This window comes from Macaca nemestrina, chromosome X (genome assembly GCF_043159975.1).
Source record: "Macaca nemestrina isolate mMacNem1 chromosome X, mMacNem.hap1, whole genome shotgun sequence".
NCBI classification, from domain to species: domain Eukaryota; kingdom Metazoa; phylum Chordata; class Mammalia; order Primates; family Cercopithecidae; genus Macaca; species Macaca nemestrina.
This window is the reverse complement of record NC_092145.1, coordinates 17,156,683-17,179,505: the sequence shown is the minus strand read 5'-3', so window position 1 is coordinate 17,179,505 and position 22,823 is coordinate 17,156,683. Positions and strand designations below refer to the sequence as shown.

The following is a 22,823-nucleotide window of genomic DNA, read 5'->3' as shown; positions in this document are numbered from 1 at the left end:
ATAACTGTTTCTCTTCTGAAGCCAGGCAGTATAGACTGAAGGAGGTGACTACTTCTTCAGATGTGAACATGGCAACACGAGATTTCAAGGAACACCTGCCAAAAACAACACAAATATAATACCACCAAAGAAACTCAATAATTTTCCAGTTGCCAACAAAAAAATGGAGATCTACAAATTTCCTGACAAAATATTAAAAATAATTGTTTTAAATAAGCTTTGGTTGCTACATGAGAATACAGACAGAGAAGTCAGTAGAATCAGGAAAACAATGCATGACCAAAATGATAAGTTCAACAAAGAGATAGAAACTGTGAAAAACAAACAAACAAACAAATTCTGAAGCTGAAGAATACAATGAATAAAATAAAAAATGTAACAGAAAAACATCCACAGGATACTCAATCAAATGAAATAAATAGTGAAGTCAAAGCATTAGGAGAAATACCTAATATAGATGACAGGTTGATGGGTGCAGCAAACCACCATGACACGTGTATACCTATGTAACAAACCTGCACATTTTGCACATGTACTCCAGAACTTCAAGTATAATATTAAAAAAAAGAAAGAAACTATCAGAGTGAACATGCAACCTACAGAGTGGGAGAAAAATTTTGCAATCTATCCATCTGACAAAGGTCTAATATCCAGAATCTACCAGGAATTTAAGCAAATATACAAGAAAAACAAACAAACAAACAAAACATCAAGAAGCGAGCAAAGGACATGAACAGACACTTCTCAAAAAAAGACATTCATGAGGTCAACAAACATATGAAAAAAAGTTCAACATCACTGATCATTAAAGAAATGCAAATCAAAACCACGAGGAGATACCATCTCATGCCAGTCACAATGGTGATTATTAAAAAGTCAAAAAATGACAGATGTTGGCAAGGTTGCAGAGAAATAGGGACACTTTTACACTGTTGGTGGGAAAGCAAATAAGTTAAAACACTGTGGAAGACAGTGTGGTGATTTCTCTGAGATCTAGAACCCAGAAATAGCATTTGACCCAGCAATCCCATTACTAGGTATATACCCAAAGGAATATAAATCATTCTATTACAAAGATACATGCACACGTATGTTCATTGTAGCACTGTTCAAACGAGCAAAGACATGGAGCCTACCCAAATGCCCATCAATGATAGAGTGGATAAAGAAAATGTGGCATATATATACCATGGGATACTATGCAGCCATAAAAAGGAATGAGATCATGTCATTTGCAGGGACACAGATGGCACTAGAAGCCATTATTCTTAGCAAGCTAATGCAGGAACAGAAAACCAAACACTGCATATTCTCACTTATAAGTGAGAGCTGAACAATGAGAATGCATGGACACAGGGAGGGGAACAACACACACTGGGGCCTGTCAAGAGAGGTGGGGTGTGGGAAGAGATAATATTAGGAAAAATAGGCCAGGCGCGGTGGCTCAAGCCTGTAATCCCAGCACTTTGGGAGGCCGAGATGGGCGGATCACGAGGTCAGGAGATCGAGACCATCCTGGCTAACATGGTGAAACCCCGTCTCTACTAAAAAATACAAAAAACTAGCCGGGCGAGGTGGCGGGCAACTGTAGTCCCAGCTACTCGGGAGGCTGAGGCAGGAGAATGGCATAAACCCAAGAGGCGGAGCTTGCAGTGAGCTGAGATCCGGCCACTGCACTCCAGACTGGGCCACAAAGCGAGACTCCGTCTCAAAAAAAAAAAAAAAAAAAAAAAAATTAGGAAAAATAGCTAATACAGACTTGGCTGAATACCTCAGTGATAGGTTGAAGGTGCAGCAAACCACCATGGCACATGTTTACCTATGTAACAAACCCACATATCCTGCACATGTACCCTGGAATTAAAATAAAAATAAAAATTAAAAAAAAAAACCAAATCAAACCATAGTACTACAGGAAAATCATCAATCACAAAGAAAGACAGCAAGAGAGGAAGAAAGAAACAAAAAAACTCACAAAACAGCTAAAAAACATTTAACAAAATAGCAATAGTATGTCTTTACCTATAAATAATTAATTTTAATGTAAATAGATTAAATTATCTAATCAAAAGACACTGAGTGGCTGAATGGATGAAAAAGGAAGACCTAAGTTCTTGCTATCTATAAGACAGTCACTTTAGCTGCAAGGACACATATAAACTGAAAGTGAAGAGATTAAAAAGATATTGCATGTAAACAGAAACCAGAAAGCAGCAGAGACAGCTATACTATACCAGATAAAATCACAAACTATAACAAGAGACAAAGAATGTCATTATATAATAATAAATGAGTCAATTCATCAACAAGATGCTATTTTGAATATATAGACACCCAACATTGGATCACCTAAATATATAAAGCAAATATTAATAGATCTGAACAGGAAATATAGACTGTAATGGTATAGTAGTAGAGGAATTTAGTACCCTGCTTTCAACAATGGACAGATCACCCAGACAGAAAATCAATAGGGAATTGACTTGAACTACACTTTAGATCAAATGGACTTAACAGATACAAAACATTCCCTCCAAAAGCAACAGAATGTACATTCTTCCCAAGTAATTGCACAGGTACATTTTGAAGATACATCAAATGTTAGGCCACAAAACAAGTGTTAACAAAATTAAGAAGAATGAAATCATACCAAATATCTTTTCTGATCACAATGGTAAGAAACTGTCAATCAATAAAGGGAGGAAAACTATAAAATTTACAAATATATGGAAATTAAACAATACACTCCTAAATATCCAAAGAATCAAAGAGCAAATCAAAAGAAAAATTTAAAAAACTTGAGACAAACAAAAGTGGAAAAACAATATACCACAATATATGAGATGCAGCAAAAGGCGTTTCTAAGAAGGAAGTTTATAGTGATAAATGCCTACCTTAAGAAAAACAAAATCAAATGAACAACCTACACCTCAAGGAAGTATAAAAGAACAATAAACTAATCCCAAAGTCAGACGAAGGAATGAAGTAAATATCAGATCAGAAAAAAGTGAAATAGAAACTAGAAAAATAAAAAAGAGCAATAAAACTGAGTTGTTTTTTGAAAAGACTGAAAAACAGACAAGGCTTTAGCTAGAGTAACTAAGAATGAAAGAGAAAAGACACAAATAAAATCAGAAATGAAAGAGAAGACTTTACAACCAATACCATAGAAATATAAATGATCATTAGAGACTATTATGAACAATTATACACATGTTGGGCAATCTAGAGGAAATAGATAAATTTCTAGAAACATACCACAACCTAGCAAGACTGAATCATGAATAGAGAATCTGTACAGACCAATAATGAAAAAGAATATTGAATCAGCAATTTTTTAAAAAAGAACTTCCTAACAAAGTAAAGCCCAAAACCAGATGGCTTTAGTGGTGAATTCTACCCAACATTTAAAGAAAATCTAATACCAATCCTTCTCAAATCTTCCAAAAAATGAAGAGTAAGGAACACTTCTAAACTCATTTTATGAAACCAGCATTATTCTCCAATCAAAGCCAGGCAAGGACACTACAAGGACAAAAAAGAATACAGTCCCAAATCCCTGTTGAATATAGATGCAAAAATCCACAACAAAATACTAGCTAAAAGAACTTAACATCACATGAAAAAGATCATTCACCATAATCAAGTGGGATTTATCCCTGGGATACAAGGATGGCTCAACATACTCAAATCAATAAATATGAACAATAAGACAATGAAGGATAATAATCATATGATCATTTCAACAGATACAGAAAAAGCATTTGAAAAAAATCAACAACCTTTCATGATGAAAACTTTTAAAAAATTAGGTAGAGAAGGAATATCCCTAAACATAACAAAGGCCATATATATGACAAACTCACATCTAACATCATATTCAGTAGTGAAATGCTGTAAGCTTTTCTTCTGAAATCAGCATCAAGAAGAGAATGCTCACTCTTGCCACTTCTATTCCACATGGTGCTTGAAGTTCTGCTTAGAGCAGTAAGTCGAGAAAAAGAAATAAAATGCGTGCAAATCAGGATGGAGGAAGTAAAATGGTCTCTGTTTCAAATCACACGGTCTTCAATACAGAAATCCAATGACGCCAACAGAAATTAAAAATGTTGGAAGTGATAAATAAATTCAGTAAAGTTGTAAAGATTTTTGGGGACTTATGTGGTTCCATATGAATTTTAGAAATTCTTTATTTCTGTAAAAAATTCTATTAAGATTTTGATAGAGATTGCATTGACTCTGTAGATCACTTTGTTTAGTATTAACATTTCTGTAATATAAATTATTCCAATCTATGAACAAAGGGTTCTGTTCCATTTGTCTTCTTCAATTACTTTCATCAATATTTTATAGTTTTTAATATACAGATATTTCACTTCCTTCGCTAAATTTATTTCTAAGTTGTTTTTTTTTTTTGCAATTGCAAATGGGATTGTGTTCTTAATTTATTTTTTGGATAGTTCATTGTTTGTGTGAAGAAACAACTGATTTTTTATGTTGATTTTTTATCAATATTGGTGAATTCTACCCAAGTGAAATTGGTGAAATCCCACTTGATCATGGTGAATGATCCTTCAAGTATGATGTTAGGTTCTTTTAGCTAGTGTTTTGTTATGGATTTTTGCATCTGTATTCAACAGGGATTTGGGTCTGTAATTTTTTTTTTCTTGTAGTGTCCTTGTCTGGAATGGTATGAGAATAATGCTGGCTTCATAAAATGAGTTTGGAAGTGCTCCTTTCTCTTCATTTTTTTGGAAGATTTTGAGAAGGATTGATATTAGTTTTTCTTCAAATGTTGGGTGGAATTCACCAATGTTGATACAAAATCAACATAATAAAGCAGTTGCTTCTGTACAATAACAATGAACTATCCAAAAAATAAATTAGTGGCTGGGTGCAGTGGCTCACGCCTGTAATCTCAGCACTTTGGGAGGCTGAGGAAGGCAGATCACCTGAGGTCAGGAGTTTGAGACCAGCCTGGCCAACATGGTGAAACCCCATCTCTACTAAAAATACAAAAATTAGCCGGGCGTGGTGGCAGGTGCCTGTAATCCCAGCTACTCGGGAGGCTGAGGCAAGAGAATCTCTTCAACTTGGGAGGCAGAGGTTGCAGTGAGCCAAGATCACATCACTGCACTCCAGCCTGGGTGACAGAGCAAGACTCCATCTCAAAAACAAACAAACAAACAAACAAAATAAGATAAATTAGAAAAACAATCCCATTTGCAATTGCATCAAAAAGGAAAACTTATTTAGGAATAAATTTAACCAAGGAGGTGAAAAATCTGTACATTAAAAACTATAAAATACTGATGAAAGTAATTGAAGAAGAGAAATAAATGCAACAGTATCCTGTGTTCATAGTTTGGAAGAATTAATTTTGTGAAAATATTGATACTAACCAAAGTGATCTACAGATTCAGTGCAAGCCCTATCAAAACCTTAATATAAATTTTTACAGAAATAGAAAAAAGAATTCTTAAATCCATATGAAACCACATAAGTTGCCAAAGATCTAAAACAATCTTGAGAAAGAAGTTTAGAACTAGAGGTATCACACTTCCTTATTTGAAATTATGTTATAAAGCTATAGTAATCAAAACAGTATGGTATTTGCATAGAAACAGACACATAGACCAATGGAACAGAATAGAAAGCCAAGAAACAAACCCACACATATATGATCAACTAATCTTCAGCAAAGGCACTAAAAATACATCAGGGGGAAACATAGTCCATTCAATAAATGGTATTTTAAACATTGAATGTCCAAATACAAAATAATGAAACTGGACCCTTATCCTATACCATACACAAAAATCAACTCAAAATCTATTAAAAGCTTAAACATAAGACCTAAAACTGTAAAATTACTAGAATAAGAAATAAGGTCTCTGACATTGGTCTTCGCAGTAACTTCTTTTGGCTGTAACACCAAAAGCACATGCAACAAAGTAAAAATAAACAAGTCAGACTACATTAAATTAAAAAGTTTCAAAGCCAGTGGTGGCCCATACTTCTAATCCTAATGCTTTGGGAGGTCCCAAGGCGGGCAAGATGGCTCGAGCCCAGGAATTTGAGACCAGCCTGGGCAACATGGTGAAACTCCATCTCTACTAAAAATACAAAAACTGAGGTGGGAGGATCACCTGATCCTGCGGAGGTCAAGGCTGTGGTGAGCCATGATCATGCCATTGCACTCCAGCCTGGGTGACAGAGTGAGACCCTGTTTCAAAAACTAAATAAAATTTTAAAAAGTATCTGCCCAGCAAAGGAAGCAATCGACAAAATGAAAAGGCAACCTGCAGAATAGGAGAAAATAGTTGCAAACCATATTTCTCACAAGGGGTTAATATCCAAAATATATAAGGAACTCATACAACTCAATAGCAAAAATACAAATAACCGTATTTTGAAAAATGGACCAAGGAGCTGAATAGACATCTCTCCAAGGAAGACATACAAATGGCCAACATATATCTGAAAAGGTACTTAACATCATTAATCGTAAGGGAAATGCAAGTCAAAACCACAATGTAATATCACCTCACACATGTTATTAATAGGACTAATATTATCCAAAGGTTAAAAGATAATAAGTGTTGGTAAGGAGGTATTCTTGTACACTGTTTATGGGAATGTAAATTAGTATAGCCATTATGTAAAACAGTACCGAGATCCTCATAAAAGTAAAAACAGAAGTACTATATGATCCAGCATTCCCACTTCTGGTTATATATCCAAAGGAAATGAAATCAGTATGCACTCTCATTGCACCATTATTCACAATAGATAAGTTATGGAACAACCTAAGTGCCCATGGACAGATGAATGAAGAAAGAAGATTTTACATATATATATATATATATATCTTAGCCATATAAAGAGGGAACTCTTTCCATTTACATAAACATGGATGAAACTTCAGAGCATTTTGAAATAAGCAAACTAAGTGAAAAAGCCAGATGCAAAAAGAAAAAATACTACGACATCATTGAATCTTAAAAAGCTGAACTAACGGAAACAGAGAGTTGAATGGTGGTTACCAGGGTCTAGGGGTTGAGGTAACGTGGAGTTGTGAAAAAGAATTATTTTAATTTTTCACCTTTATATACCATTTAGGTTGTTCATAGTAATTATGTTACCTTAAAAAAATAAAATGTGCACGTTAGATGGGAAGATGTTGTTAGAACATAATTTTGCTGATTTTTTTTTATATGATTGTACCGGTCAAACTACCCTTATAACCTGAGGAATTCCTTTTTGAGCATGCAAAATACAGATTGTTCAATAGAAGAAAAGGAGGAATTAGTTGGGCAATCTTCTATAGCCTAATAGGCAAGGTTGTGAATCACACTTTGCTCATAGTCCATTTTCTTTCATTTTATCTACTGATGAGAATAATTTACTCATTAGGTTTCTACAAAACATATAGAGCAACTCCATTACAGAGATGCTCAAATAATACAGACCCAAGTGGCTCATAATCTCTTTCTGGTAATGAGGTATGATGGAATGAGGCATTATAGAAAGATTGTTCCTTTCCCAGACATCACTCGCATACCAGGGGCTCTGTCCCTCATTGTCCAGCAACACTAGGCTAATTAGTATTTTTGAGATACCCAGTGCTATTTCATGTGCCTTTCATGTGAAGCTCTATGCCTTCACTTATACTATTCTGTTCTGTTTTGTTTTATTTGACATTGAACGTCTACACTTCCTTTCTGGCTGTTGAATTCCTACTCATCTTTTAAGACTCCACTGAAAAATTAACTCTTCCTTGAAAATGTTTAAATTTCCCTAACAAAAACTTTTCCTCCATTTTGTTTTTTATATTACCGCATTTATTATAATCTAAGTGTGATGCTTGCATGTCTGTCTACCACTCTACACTGAGTTTGTAGAAAGAAGATCATGCAAATTCGGCTTTAGTACAGTTAGCCTTGCAGGTGACTCCAAGGAACTTTGAAGCTCTCTTTACTGAAACTTCCCTAAGAATAGCAACATGACTTCATTATTTAGTGTCCTGCTACACACACACACACACACACACACACACACACACGCACGCACGCACACACAAACAATAGGATAGTGTTTGTTTTGTGTATATCTGGCACTAAATATGTTGGTAAATATATTGGTGGTGTATTTTGAAACGTCCTTAAGACTCATGAAAGTCAAACATTTTTCAAGCTGTTTTATTCAGCTGTTTTACATTAAGAAGAAAACTATAGTATAGCCAGACTTGGAGAACTAATTCATTCTGGTTTTGAAAGTTTTGAAGAAGAAAATAACACTTGGATTGTAATCATCCAGTTTGTCCCAGGGTATTAGTGACAGAGTGGTTTCCATATGTGAAGAACATAAAACTGAATACTTTCAATTGTATTAATCCCAGTAAGGAAAGAAAAATTCTCTGTTACTAAACCCCAGAATATCTTTTTCTACAAAATTGATGCAGTTTCAATCAATTTATCTTTGTGTGAATGCTTTATCTAGGCCTCAGTAATGCGCTGTGCAGCACTGACAGTATTTAAGGTATTAAATATCTACTGTGCCAACAAGCTGAGTGATTGACCCAAAGGAGCTGAATTTTTACTCAATCATTGTCCCATACATTTCTCTTACTCTAATTACTACCTTTACACAGCATTAAAAACAAATTATTAAGAGCATACACATTATTAGAGTACAAAATATGCAGATATGCTAACATGTTGCAGGGCAAACCTGGGCAATACTATTTAGTGTACGCAAGTGTCATGGCTGAAAGGATAGCTTCTGAAGCCAGAGAGCCATGGATTTTTGAACTTGACTGCTCCATTCTCCCAACTGAATAGACATATGATCATCCTCCCAGAGGAAGACAGCACCTCTGAGTTCTTTTAGAGGTACATCTATGTGTGTGCCTGTGTGTGTGTATGTATGTGTGTGTGTGTGTGTGTGTGTGAAGTGTTTGTACAAAACAGAAATAGAGAGGCAGTGTTTGTAACAAAAACTAATAGAAAATGAGAAACTGAATTGACATTTGGTTAATTAGTTTACAATTCTAAAACTGAAAATCATCCACATTGTGTGTTCTAGAAAGACTTCCTGCATTGTGACAGGATTGCAACTGTTACAAACTTCTTCCAGTATGCCCACATAGCAATTGGAAAATCCCCAAAATGATGTCATATATTATACTTGTCTGCATTCTTTATTATGGTAAATGTGATGAGAAATATAAGATACTTGTACTCATGCATGTGATATTAGCAAAAGGGTTCATTGATTTGAGAGATTATCGTTCTCTATGCAACAAATTCAAACCAACCTCTAATAGTAACACAGTGTTTAAAGATTAAAAAGGCCCAGAATATGTGATGGTTCACGAAAGAGTAACTTCCAAAATTCCTCCAAGCTGGGATTTTTTTCATTCTCTCTCTCTCTCTGTTTCTTGGAGATAAAGAGCAGTCCAGAATTAGAGGCATGTTCTTTTGAGTATACTACTACTTATAGCATTCTCAATCGTGTGAAACCATGAGACCACATCTTTGTGGACAGAGCAATAAAACTTACGAAAAGTTGTCTTTGTAAATATGGTTAAGAATTTGAAGGGTACTAGTGGCCTGACCTAGCTATACTTTGCTAATTGTTTTATAATTGGAAATGGTCATCTATTATACCACTGCCATATCCCCGTACAGATTTTTGTACTGGCAATTAGAGTCCCGCTGTAATCAATTTCTAAAGCGCAAAAAGGGCTTTGAATAGAGGTTGAAAGGATTTTCAGAAACGATAGAAAAAAGTGTAGATTGTCTTGAAGAGATTGCTGTTTAAAGACTCTGCCAGTGAAGGCACATTTCAATTTTACCCATGAATGATATCTCATCTAAATGAGGCTTCTAAGACACATTCGTATGAAATTTGTTGAAAATGGTTATCGGTTCTGATCCCACCACCCCTTATCCACAGAATAGTTATGGTCAGTTGATGCCGATGAAGAGATACTCATTTTCCCTCATACGTTCATTTGGACAACAGATGCTTGGAAAAGTTAAATCCATGTAGCTGAGGTCTTTGAAAAACTCTTCAGTGAGCTTGACTGGCTTAAAACTGGAACAAATGTACTGGTTAGGGAGGGGAGAAGTGCCACAAATCACTTCCCTCTCAGTCCTTTAAAGATTCCGTGGCAATGAGCCTGTGTTCTCTTCGGGTACAAACAAACTCTGGGGAGGGGGAATTGAAGCCTGTTTTGCTTTGAAAAACTTGCAAAAAGCCTGAAGAAAGTGTTGTTTTCTTTTCCATATTCAACCTCCGCCTAAATACAGTGTAATGATTGAATATACATTCACAGATGGGGTGGAAAACTGACATTAAGTGTTATGCGATAGAACACCGACATTAAGTGCTATGGTATAGAACAGTAGGTATCAGATTCAGGAGATTCCCAGGCCAAGCCTAAAACAAAAGAAGCATACAAAACATCACAGATGATTCAGGTACCCATAAAAAGCTTGAGGACGACTCCTCGACTGCTATGTTAATAGCCGCTCCATGAAAATGTGGCTTTGTGGCCAAATAAGTTTGTCTCAGCATTTGTAAAAGTCAAACAGATTTCTTTAACACAAGACTTTTCAGAAATTAATCTGCTGATTCACACTAATCCTGAAGAAAGGAATAGTGTATGCCAGTGTGATATGGTTTGGCTCTGTGTCCCCACCTAAACCTCATTAGAACTGTAATCCCAATGTGTTGAGGGAGGGAGCTGGTGGGAGGTGACTGGATCCTCGGGGCAGTTTCACCATGCTGTCTCATGATAGTGAGGGAGTTCTCACTGAACGTGATTGTTTGGTAAGTGGCGCTTTCCCATTCTCTCTCCTGCTGCCATGTGAAAAAGATCCTTCATGCTTCCCCTTCATCTTCTGCCATGACTGTAAGTTTCCTGAGGCCTTCCCAGCGATGCAGAACTGTGAGTCAATTAAACCTCTTTCCTTTATAAATTACCCAGTCTCAGGTATTATCTTTATAGCAGCATGAGAACGAACTAATAGCAGTGGTTCTCAAAGTCCCGAGGACCAGCAGCCTCAGTATCACCCGGAAACTTGCCAGAATGACCCAGCCATCCCATTACTGGGTATATACCCAAAGGATTATAAATCATGCTGCTATAAAGACACATGCACACGTATGTTTACTGTGGCACTATTCACAATAGCAAAGACTTGGAATCAACCCAAATGTCCATCAGTGACAGACTGGATTAAGAAAATGTGGCACATATACACCATGGAATACTATGCAGCCATCAAAAAGGATGAGTTTGTGTCCTTTGTAGGGACATGGATGCAGCTGGAAACCATCATTCTTAGCAAACTATCACAAGAACAGAAAAGCAAACACCGCATGTTCTCACTTATAGGTGGGAAGTGAACAATGAGATCACTTGGACTCGGGAAGGGGAACATCATACACCGGGGCCTATCATGGGGAGGGGGGAGGGGGGGGGAGGGGGGAGGGATTGCATTGGGAGTTATACCTGATGTAAATGACGAGTTGATGGGTGCTGACGAGTTGATGGGTGCAGCACAGCAACATGGCACAAGTATACATATGTAACAAACCTGCACATTATGCACATGTACCCTAGAACTTAAAGTATAATAATAATAATAATAATTAAAAAAAAAAAAAAAGAAAAGGCAAGTTTTGGGCCCACACAAGACTCACTCAGTCAGAAACTCTGAAGGTGAAGTCCGGTGATCTGAGTCTTATAAGCCTTCCAGGTGATTCTGATGTGAGCTAATATCTGAGACCCAATAGTGTTTGAAGTGTTTCCCACAACTATTTGACTAAAGAGTCTTTTTTTTTTGCTTTCATCAGTTAGGCGGCAAGACTAGTATTTTCTGCCAGGAGGAATGCTACTAAAAGATGTGCGTGAGGGGGTGGGGTGGGAAAGGGTGTGTGCGTATGTGTGTGTGTGTAATGAAGATGTGTGAAAGTATTGATATCATCACTTGTAGGAAGGTTTATTTGAGCACTATTTATTTACTTATTAATTTATTTTAACACCACCGTCTGTTTAAAACAACTTTAAGGCAGCTCAAAAAGAATGCTGGCGGGAAACGATTCTCCCTGGGCATTTCGACTCTATCCTATTAATGCGGGCATCCCTGAGACCCCCATAGTGTTCATTTGCTTATTACCAGCAGACCTACACTATTTCTGAGCAATAAAAAAAGGAAGACCAGTAACCGAAGCAGTCAATGACCCAACGTTAAAGTTCTTAGAGAAAGAGGGAGACGATGCACAATTTTCCCTACTGATTAAAAATTAGTAAGAGTTAACAGGGAGAGGTGGTTGAGCGAGAGTCTCCTGATTTTTAAAACATGGTACAAAGGCTCCTGCATTTAAAAAAGGCAGGTGGGCTTACCTCATGTAGGTGTGCTTTAGAGCTCAGGCAGGATGAAGCAGGATGAGGAGGACTTATGATGAAATCACAAGGTGACTAGACTGGGCTGGGGTGGGCAGGGGTAGGAGCTCATGCTGAATCTAGTCCAAACATCCTAGAAAAGAGGAGTCTCCCCTCCTTGCAAAAGCAGGCTGTTTGGAGCCCCAGTAATTTTATTTGCAGATGCTCTGAAAAACACTAGTCAGTTACATTTTATGTATTTCACAATTCTTCCCTCCATATACAGATGTTCCTTTACTTACGATGGGCTCACATACCAATAAACCCATCTGAAGTTGAAAATGCATTTAATACACCTAACCTAGCAAACATCATAGCTTAGTCTAGCCTACTTTAAATGTGCTTAGAACGCTTATATTAGCTTGCAGTTGGACAAAATCGTGTACTACAAAGCACATTTTGTAATAAAGTGCTGAATATCTCCTGTCATTTATTGAATATTATACTGGAAATAAAAAGCAAAATGGTTGTATGGGTGCCTAAAGTATGAGTTCTACTAAATGCCTATTGCTTCTGTACCACTGTAAAGCCCCCAAAAATGTAAGCTGAACTATTGTAAGTCAGGGACCATCTGCATTGACTGTTTTCAAAGTGTTCATTGCCAGACAATGCAGCTTTGGGGAGCTAGAGAAAAGTCATCAACATTAAAAAAAATTTTACATTTTCCTTCAGTTCTCAAAGGTAGAAAGGATACTAGATATTTAGTCCTGTATATTCCCTCTAGAGAGGAGAGAAATAAGCAACAGAGACGGGAAATGACACTGTGAGTGGCAGAGAAAATACTAGCACAAAGGTCTCATTTGTACAATTTGACCACTGAATAGGAACGTGATTTCCTTTGTACCAATCTGAAGTCCAGGTACAGTAACTAGTGAAATAAACACATTTTAAGGTGTTCCTGTTAATATGAATCTCTAGACTGTAGATTATCTGAGGACAGTGACCTTAGCTACATTATACAATGTTTACCTCCAGATGCTACTTCAGTTACTGGCACATAATGGACACTCAATAAATACGTGTTGGAAGATGATTCTTTGAATGAATATAAAGAGTTTATTCGGTGCGTATTTGGGTATACAACAACAAATATTAAACAACTTTTTTAAACTTTTTGTGCACAGGACAGAAAACTGCCTGTACATGCTATGTCCACTTTTGGAACACAGATTTTTAACAATTATTAATGCACAAATCTTACATATCATGCAACTCTATGCCAAGAACCCAACTTTCTTCCATGCAACAGATATGAAGATCTAAATGGAAACCTAGCTAAGTCTTAAACACTTTTCCAGTAGCAAGTATAATATATGTTGTTGAGGGAAAACCAGTCTTAACAATTCCTTGTACACAATATTCATATGCCAAATACAATGACAGGAGGACTCATACATATACAGGTAAGACATTTCTTGTTTTAACAACACAAAAGACAGCATCACAGTTCCACAGTTCCTGTCTTTACACAAGAAGCCACAACAATAGTTTAACATGATACACAAATGGAATTAAGAGAAATCTACACTTGAGGATAATTTTTTGAAGATATCTTTACTGACTGGGGTTGACAATACAACTCAATTTCTACGCACAAAGTACAGCACAATAACTTGACCAGAATACCACAAAAAAGAAAAGAAAAAAAATTGGTAAAATCACAAGAACACTGTTACCTTGAGCCTGAGAAGCCAATTCAGATTCAACCCTGAATTTGGTTGATTTGGATTAAGTGACGCAAAAAGTCAATAGAACCATTGAATTTCAGAAATCATAAAGTTGCACTATGCCAAAGAAAAGAGTACATGTGAATCAAGCGTAGATAGAAAACATCAAGCCAAGAAAACAACACAATTCACATAATTTTGTTTGCCCCGACAAAACATTTAAGCAGTTAATTTGGTTATGTTATGTTTTGTTTGTTTTTGAAGAACAATTGTGGTCTTTGAAATTTTCTTGGTGGGAGAGCAAATTTTGATCAGCATTAGTGCTGTGAAATCTTTTTGGATTATCATCCCCAAAGTACAGGTGAGATCATGAGAAAATTTGGCAGTCCTTCTCCCAGATTTAGTTCACTGAAATGCTTGGCATTCTTTTGCACAAGCTCAATCTAAATAATGGGGCTTTAGTATGGATGATAAGAAGGTCTAATGGCAGATAGAATAGTGAACTCTGCCTGTTTGTTTGGTAAATGTCACTGACAAATTTGAACTTTTGGGTGAAGGACTGCTAGAAGAATTCAACAGCACCTGGAGGTAAGGTTCTGTTACAGAGCCCTTCTTTTGCCCTCACTGGCTACGTTGATTCATTGTGGCTCATGGATTTGCCTCCGTTCAGCACGCCAGAGACACTTCTGCTCTTGGTTGGGGTCCCGCTTCCAGATCGGGAGAACTCCGTGAGATCGTGCAGTGATGGCTCCTTGTACATGGCCACTGAAAAGCACACAAAGATCGTGTAAAAGGCCTTCAAATGGGCATACCAATTGTGAAAATTTCTAAGAATAGCTGGTAGGTGTTCTGTTCTACACACCTAAATGACAAGTATGTGAGGTAATGCATATGTTAATTAGCTTGATTTAGCTATTCCACAATGTATACATATTTTAAAATATCTTGTTCATAATAAATATATACAATTTTTATGTCAATTATAAATTAAATTCAGAAAAGGAAAAAGAGAAAAAAAATACATTAAAAAAATGGGCACACCGCACTGGTCCTCAACTTTTCTTTTGGTTACTAGGCTTCTGTGCCTTAAGCCAGACATGAAAAATACTGCTTTCAAGGACTCAGTAGAGAGTGGACAGGATCAGATTAAGCAGAAATCTAGCCTTGGTGTAGTAGTGTGGAAAGAATTTTAATGCCCAACTTCAATGACATATGGTTATGTAAGAGAGGATTAATAAAAAATGCATTTAATAAACCTCTTAGAAGTTTAAATATGATCTATAGCATACTGTGCAAGGCAAATATTAAAATGGAAAATATTTTAAAACACTGATTTCTATCATACTTTAAAATGAAACACTTTAAGAGCCTAAGTATTGGATAATTCTTGGTCTATTAAATGGTAAAATTTATTATTGTTGTGCTATAAACAAACATCATAGCTTAGAGTTATGGAACACTTATAACACTAGATACTACTCTAAGTGCTTTGCATGCATTATCCCATTTAGTCCCTATGAGAATCTTATGAGTACTCTTATCCATATTACACAGATGAACTTGAGGCATACACAGGTAAATAAACTGTTCAAGACCATCCAGTTAGTAAAAAGTGAAGTTGGGCCTTGAATCTAGGCAGTCTGGCTCCAAAAAACGTGCTGTAAAACACGGTGCTATGCTTGTTTGAATTGCGCAGTGTCTGCCTCTACTCTAAACCCCTACTCTAACCCCAGGCTAGTAATCTCTTTGAAGTCTTCCTCTGCTTTGCCTGCATTTTCTGTCTCTTCTCTACCATATCTCACTATTTCTTATATTCCTATCTTCCATAGCCTATTCTTATCCCTCACCCTTTCTAATTTGCTATTAATTTGCTAAGAATGATGGGAAAACTATAAGCAAAATTTGCTGAAATAATATGTTGGGCCCTTAGAGAGGACCCAAGGAACTTTCTGGTGTTAAGTGTACACACATTTTTTTTTTTTGAGACGGAGTCTCGCTCTGTCACCCAGGCTGGAGTGCAGTGGCGTGATCTCGGTTCACTGCAAGCTCTGCCTCCAGGGTTCACACCATTCTTCTGCCTCAGCCTCCTGAGTAGCTGGGACTACAGGTGCCCACCACCACACCTGGCTAATTTTTTTGTATTTTTATTAGAGACGGGGTTTCCCCGTGATAGCCAGGATGGTCTTGATCTCCTGACCTCCTGATCCGCCTGCCTCAGCCTCCCAAAGTGCTGGGATTACAGGTGTGAGCCACCACACCCGGCTGTGTACACACATTTTTAACACCTATGTTTCTGCCCAGGCAACACTGTAGCGTAATTTGGGGGTCTTGGCTGTCCTGAGTTAGCATGTAAGTTACTTCTACATAAGTGAAGTGTCACTATATGTACATGCATTATGGAAAAATTAAAATCAGGAGAGCAAATGTTTTTGAGTGTTACAGAATGTAAGGTTTTAAAATAAATGTCTTAATGTGGAACGATTGTTTCATTTTCAAAAGTATTATTAAGGGCTGTTTTAAATTACTATTTCTAAATGTTCAACACCACTAATCATCAGGGAAATGCAAATTTAAACCACAATGAGATACCACCTAAATGCTGCAAGAACGGCCATAATTAAAATGTCAAAAAACAACAGATGTTTGGCATGGATGTGGTGAAAAGGGAACACTTTTACACTGCTGGTGAGAATGTAAATTAGTACAACCACTACGGAAAACAGTATGGAGAATCCTTAAAGAACTAAAAGTAGCATTGGATCCAGCAATCTCACTCCTGGGTAGCTACTGAAAGGAAAATAAGTCACCATATGAAAAAGACACCTGCACAGGTATGTTTATAGCAGCAAAACTCACAGTTGCAAAGATATGGAACCAACAAAGTGCCCATCAACCAATGAGTGGATAAAAAAAAGTGGTATATATACACCATGGAATAGTACTCAGCCATATAAAAGAACGATACGATGTCTTTTGCAGCAACTTGGATGGAGCTGGAGGCCATTATGCGAAGTGAAGTAACTCAGGAATGGAAAGCCAAATATTGTATGTTCTCGCTTAAGTGGGAGCTAGGCTATGAGGACACAAAGCATAAGCATGATATAATGGACTTTGGGAACTGGGGTCGGGGGAAGGTTGGGAGCGGGGTGAGGGCTAAAACCATACATATCGGGTATAGTGTATACTGCTTGGGTGATGAGTGCACCAACATTTCAGAAATCATCACTAAATAGCTTGTCTATGTAACCAAAAACCACCTGTACCCCCAAAACAAATGAAATGTAATCAATCAATATTATTTAGTAGCATGATCCATAGTTCCCAAAATATCAAATGTACCTTTTAGCGGTTTGGGTAGAAAATGAGCTGCAGGTTTGTTCTTCTTCACATGGTTGCCTTTCATGATCTCGCCTTCTTTGTTCAGACCCAGATACCACCCTCGGCCTGACTGCTGCTGACGGTATATCATTGATGAATATGTCACGTAATAATTTTCAAACACTGATTCTTTGAATTTGCACTCAGGTGTGAAAAGTTCCTGCAACAAAAGTATATAAACAAAAGTTCAGTGTTTATAGCTACGGATTTCCTGTAGAATCATGCGGTATCGCCTTTTAGGAGGTTAAGACATACTTTGTAAAAGCTTGTATGACTGGTGCTCTATTTTAATAGTATAAACTATCATCATTGGAAACCAGCAGACTATATATAACATTTCACGTGATGCTTTAGAAAAAGCCGTAAGTGAAAGTGTTATCGATCAATGATTAGCTCTCTTTGTAATAGGTAATGGGAACATCAGAATAAGCCACATAAGTGAAATATATGGGACAACTACAAGAGCCAAGGATTGAAAAGACAAGCACAAAACTGACACATGGAGCTTTGTTCCCTTCAGGGTTCGATATGGAAAAAAAAAAAAAAAAATTCGGTCCTTGTACTTAATTTTCATGGATTCTTGAGTTATGATACACTATGGTTGTCAATTGCCTCAGGCTGAAACCTGTGTTACAATGCTTTCTGCCTATGTTTCTAAAAGAATGCTACAAAGAAAGCCTACCTTTTACTTTTAGGTAAACCAAATTGATTTTTTTTTTTTTTTGGATCTATGAACCTTGACTTGAGACAGAAAGAAAAATTCCCCCCTCACCCCATCCTTGCCTTACAGTAACATTTACATGCAAATCAATACAAAAGCAAGGAATTTACAGTGATTTTACTAGCAGACATGATAGAGCAGCCCAGTGGACTTTGAACTCAGGAATGTGGTTTTCTGTCATGCATTTGGCCATTTTTACTTTAGACTGGATTTTTCAAAAGAAGGGCTCCTGCCCTCAATAGACCATTTCAAGGAAAAAAAACAAAAAAACAAAAAAACAACCTTTTGTGTGTTTGAGTGTACGCGTGTCTATGCGTACAATAAACAGCCATTAAAAATGATAATTTCTAAGCTAAATGAAATGAATAGTCGATTTGATTCTACAAGTAATCCACAGAGTACCAAAGGGCCTACTTGGAGTGGAAGATTATTAGGAAAATGCTAACTGAGCTACATGTGATAGAGGCACCAATTAACCTACCCGAGTTTTGCTAATTTGCTGAGATGTTATCAGGAAAAACACTTGGTACTATCATCAAAAACATGTATACAAACAAATATTGCAAGCTTTCTGGGGCACCAGTCTTTGAAAAACAATGTCTCCGTGGTTTTACCTTTCTTTATTTTCATATTGGATACCATTTCAAGCAATACACACTAGCTGAGCAGCAACATCTGAAGCCCTCTCAGTCACTTCAGCAAAGAGGGATATAGTCCTCATGCAAGGCAGCTTTTCTCTGAAATTTAAGCACTCAAGCAATTTCCTTTCCTTTTTTCTAGGATTCTACGATCAGTGCTTCACACAGTAATCTGCCTAATCTCCCCTCAGCTTCCCAATCTGGCTCCCAGAATGCACGAATTGGAGTATCTTTGGGGGTTATTTCAGCCTAGGGGCACACTCATAGATCTTCAGAGGATTCACACAAATTCAACCTACTCAAGAAGCAATGTACTTCTAAGGCAACTGTCACATGTTAGGAACCAAAATGTTCTATTTATGGGCTGTGAAAACTCCTCTTTGTAGGATTTCTCAACATAGAGAAAGCCAAGAAAGTACCAAGAAATTTGACTAGAAGTCTCCACATTTCCTTTAGTGATGAGGACAGCTACACAGAACGTTGCTGAAATTCTTTGGGAATTAAATCACTGTACGGAAAAAAAATCATCATTGGAGAATGGATTTTCCTTTCATAAAGAGTCAAACCATTTGAAAATAAATCTGGTGAAAAAGGCATATGATCAAGGCAAGTGATACCAATTAGCCACATAAACAATGTATGGCTGACTCCAGAATGGTGAGATGCGATCATTGCATATTCTAAGTCAGGTCCCCAAAATGGGCTGCATTTAATGTCTTGTGAGATAGCAGCATTCATTCATTCATTTAATACACATTTTCTAAGGATCCATTATGTACTTGGTTGGTGCTAAATATTCATAGGTAAGTAGTATGTGGCCTCAGACAGCTTATCATATATTTGTAGGTGTCAAGCGTGTACCCAAATGTCATAGATACAATGTGTGCTACCGTAAGGAAAGAAAGGGAGGCTTACAGGAGGTGCTATATGAAAACAGAAAAAGCCAGACTTAATTCTGACTGAGGGACTAGGGAGGGATTCACAGAGAGGTATCATTTTAGTCAAGCTTTTCAATACAGAAAACGGAAGAATAGTATTTGAAGCACAGAGCCACACTTCCTCTACTTTTTCTGTATTCTCTGTCTCAGTAATTGGAGTCCACCATCCTGGCAGCTGCTCACACTTAACACTTCAGAGGGCCTTTCATTTCATTCCCGTGCTCTCTAGTCCATGATCCATGACCTTCACCTTCCATTCCCAATGCCACTGCTCTACTTTGCGCCTTATTACCTCTTCACTGGACTGCTGTCATAACCTCCTAACTGGCTTCTTCTCTTCAGCTGGCAGGTTTGCTTTCCTAAAGCAAAGTTCCCTTCCTTGGGAAATTTGGATGATTTCACCTTGCCTATAGTAAAAACAACAAACAACTTGATGTAACATTTAAAAATTCTCCACAGTTCAGTCACTACCATGCCTTCCAGCGTCATCTTCCAGTGTCATTCACCACAGAACCAGCCATGTATGCCTTTGTGCTTTACTGAGGCCATTCATTTCCTTTGCTGAGAATGTCATTCCTTTGTTTCTCTACCTACTGGCTTTCCTCTAATCCTCCAAGGCCTAGCTCAAATATGACTGTTTCCAGAATCACATATAATCTCTCCCAATCAGAGCTGATTACACCTGTTATCTGTGCTGCCATCAGCTCTATCTACATCTCGAGCATGGCCCTGTGACTCATACAACTGTATGATTAGCTCCAGATGGTAAGGAACTTGTCTTACTTTTTCCCCCCATCTACCTTCCCCCCACAAAAATGACACATTAGCACATGGCAGACCACTTGATTATTGTTTATATAATTTGAATTTCAGACGTTCAGATTTAAATATTGGAAATTCTAGGATTCAGAATTATCAACTAGTAAAAAGTCTGCAGGGAATTTCCCTAATACCGTATCATGAAATCAGCTGTATGTAAAATGAGGCTGTCGCTGCATGGACAGATTCGGCAAGTGTAATTTAGTATCTGTTAAGAATAACATAGCACCTACAACATCAGGAGAAAAAACTTGGCAATTGTTACAACTATCGAAAAATGGCAAGGAAGGACTCAATGAACTGAATGCTCTGTCACATCCTGGCAATTTCTTAGTCATCACCACTAAATTTGGACTCAAAAACTCCGTAGAGAGGGAGAAAAATGAGGCCAAAAAAAGAATGTTGAAGCAACCAAAGGAGTGTTCTGTTCTCTGTGTATGACACTGTCATTTTATCCAGTGTTGAGTAGGCAGAAGAGGCTTGATTTTTATCAAATGGGAAAAAATGTGAACATCCCACCCAACACAGGCAGGCCCACCAAGAGGATACAGTTTCACCCCTATGTCTCTGCAGTGATTCATACGAATAATAGAAACTGGATTTGTCCCAACCCACGAAATCCCTGTTCAGAGGAGACTAGGTAGATGTATGCCAAGGAACCAACCTACTTTGATTGATCTGGAGATGCTCGCTAGTGCACTGGAAGAAGGTACCATAGCGGTCTTGACACATGGGAGGCACTAAATAAAGGCAGCAATCACTGTGTTCTGGATTTAATAGGCACCAGATAAATATCTGCTATTGTAATTAATGCATGAATGAGTTAAAAAGATGTCATGCATTCCCTGCAGAGTCACTGAGAAATTACTTGACATGAGTACAAAATAAGAGATGCTTTAAGTCTTATAACCTTTTATGTGTTGATTTCTCTTAAAAGAAATATATGTTTTGCATATCTATGTTTTTTTCAGGAAAATAACAACTTTTTGTTTAATGAAATAATCAATCTGTCTCTAAAATTTTTCCCCTGTATAATCACGTCTATTCCCCTTGAAGTTCAATGTTTGTTTCTTAGTGAATACTGAACCTTTTATTTAAGAAATTCATGGTGGCTCACGCCTGTAATCCCAGCACTTTTGGAGGCTGAGGCGGGTGGATCATGAGGTCAGGAGATCGAGAGCATCCTGGCTAACATGGGGAAACCCTGTCTCCAGTAAAAATACAAAAAAAAAAAAAAAAAATTAGCCAGGCACGGTGGCACGTGCCTGTAGTCCCAGCTACTCGGGAGGCTGAGGCAGGAGAATCAGTTGAACCTGGGAGGTGGAGGTTGCAGTGAGCCGAGACTGCGTCAATGCACTCCAGCCTGGGCAACAGAGCAAGACTCCATCTCAAAAACAAAAAACAAAAAACAAAACATATCAGTATTATTATAGTATAATGATAATATTTTGGGTAAGGAATGAGGAATCTACATTCAGAGAATAGGTGGATCCAGGAGCAAAATCTAATATTCCTTTTTACCAACGTACTCACATGATGATGGAGGAAATAATTCTTTGGAGGTTGAAATGTCACTGACAAGAATAAAACATTTGAACCCTGAACATCACATCCATATAACATATTGGGGAATTGTTACAATCACAGATGTTAATGGTCAGCTGCCCTTCTCAGGGCATATTAAGACCTCCACACAGACTTTGAGAGGCAAGTGAAGAATGCATTAGTGCAACAGTTATGTTGAATATACGCAAATAACCGCAAGACCCAAGGGTGTACCAGAAAACATTTTTTCCCTAGAACAAAGGCTTGGGAGCAATATACATTGTTATTCTCTGTTACAGTCAGAAGAAGCAACAGTGGCCGGGCTTGCCCCTGGCACCAAGGGCAAAGTATGGACACAGTGTAGTAGTATCTCTTTGGAGCCAGGTTAATAGAAGAGTGGGCTGTAATGATGGCTTCCCTGAATGGAGCCAAGTAAGGACCATGTCAGTCAGCAGATGGTGTGCAGCTATATCTTCAGTAGCCATACCAAAATGATGAGGGCTAAAGTACCTGTATAACATTGATGTTGTTTCAGAGTCTTAAACACATTTCCAATACCAAAAGATACACACCAAGACTAAATGCCTTCTTGATTAAAATAAGTAATTTGGCAAACACAGGCCTTAATAACAGGTTTTTCATACTTTTTTTCACCCTGCT

The 22,823-nt window shown here is 37.4% G+C and overlaps 1 protein-coding gene across 4 annotated transcripts in view; it reads right to left on the bottom strand.

The window, feature by feature from the left end:
• Positions 1–544: 544 nt before the first annotated feature.
• The window catches only part of LOC105481355 (fibroblast growth factor 13), a 626,871-nt gene continuing 604,592 nt past the window's right edge, over positions 545–22,823 (bottom strand). For all 4 annotated transcript variants that reach the window (XM_011740881.2, XM_011740880.2, XM_011740883.2 and 1 more), the window contains 2 exons: positions 17,464–17,662; positions 545–14,889 (listed from right to left, as the gene is read on the bottom strand). In XM_011740881.2, coding sequence (XP_011739183.1) covers positions 14,753–14,889; positions 17,464–17,662 — 336 coding nt within the window. In that variant the 3' untranslated portion in view covers positions 545–14,752. The remainder of the gene's footprint in view (positions 14,890–17,463; positions 17,663–22,823) is intronic.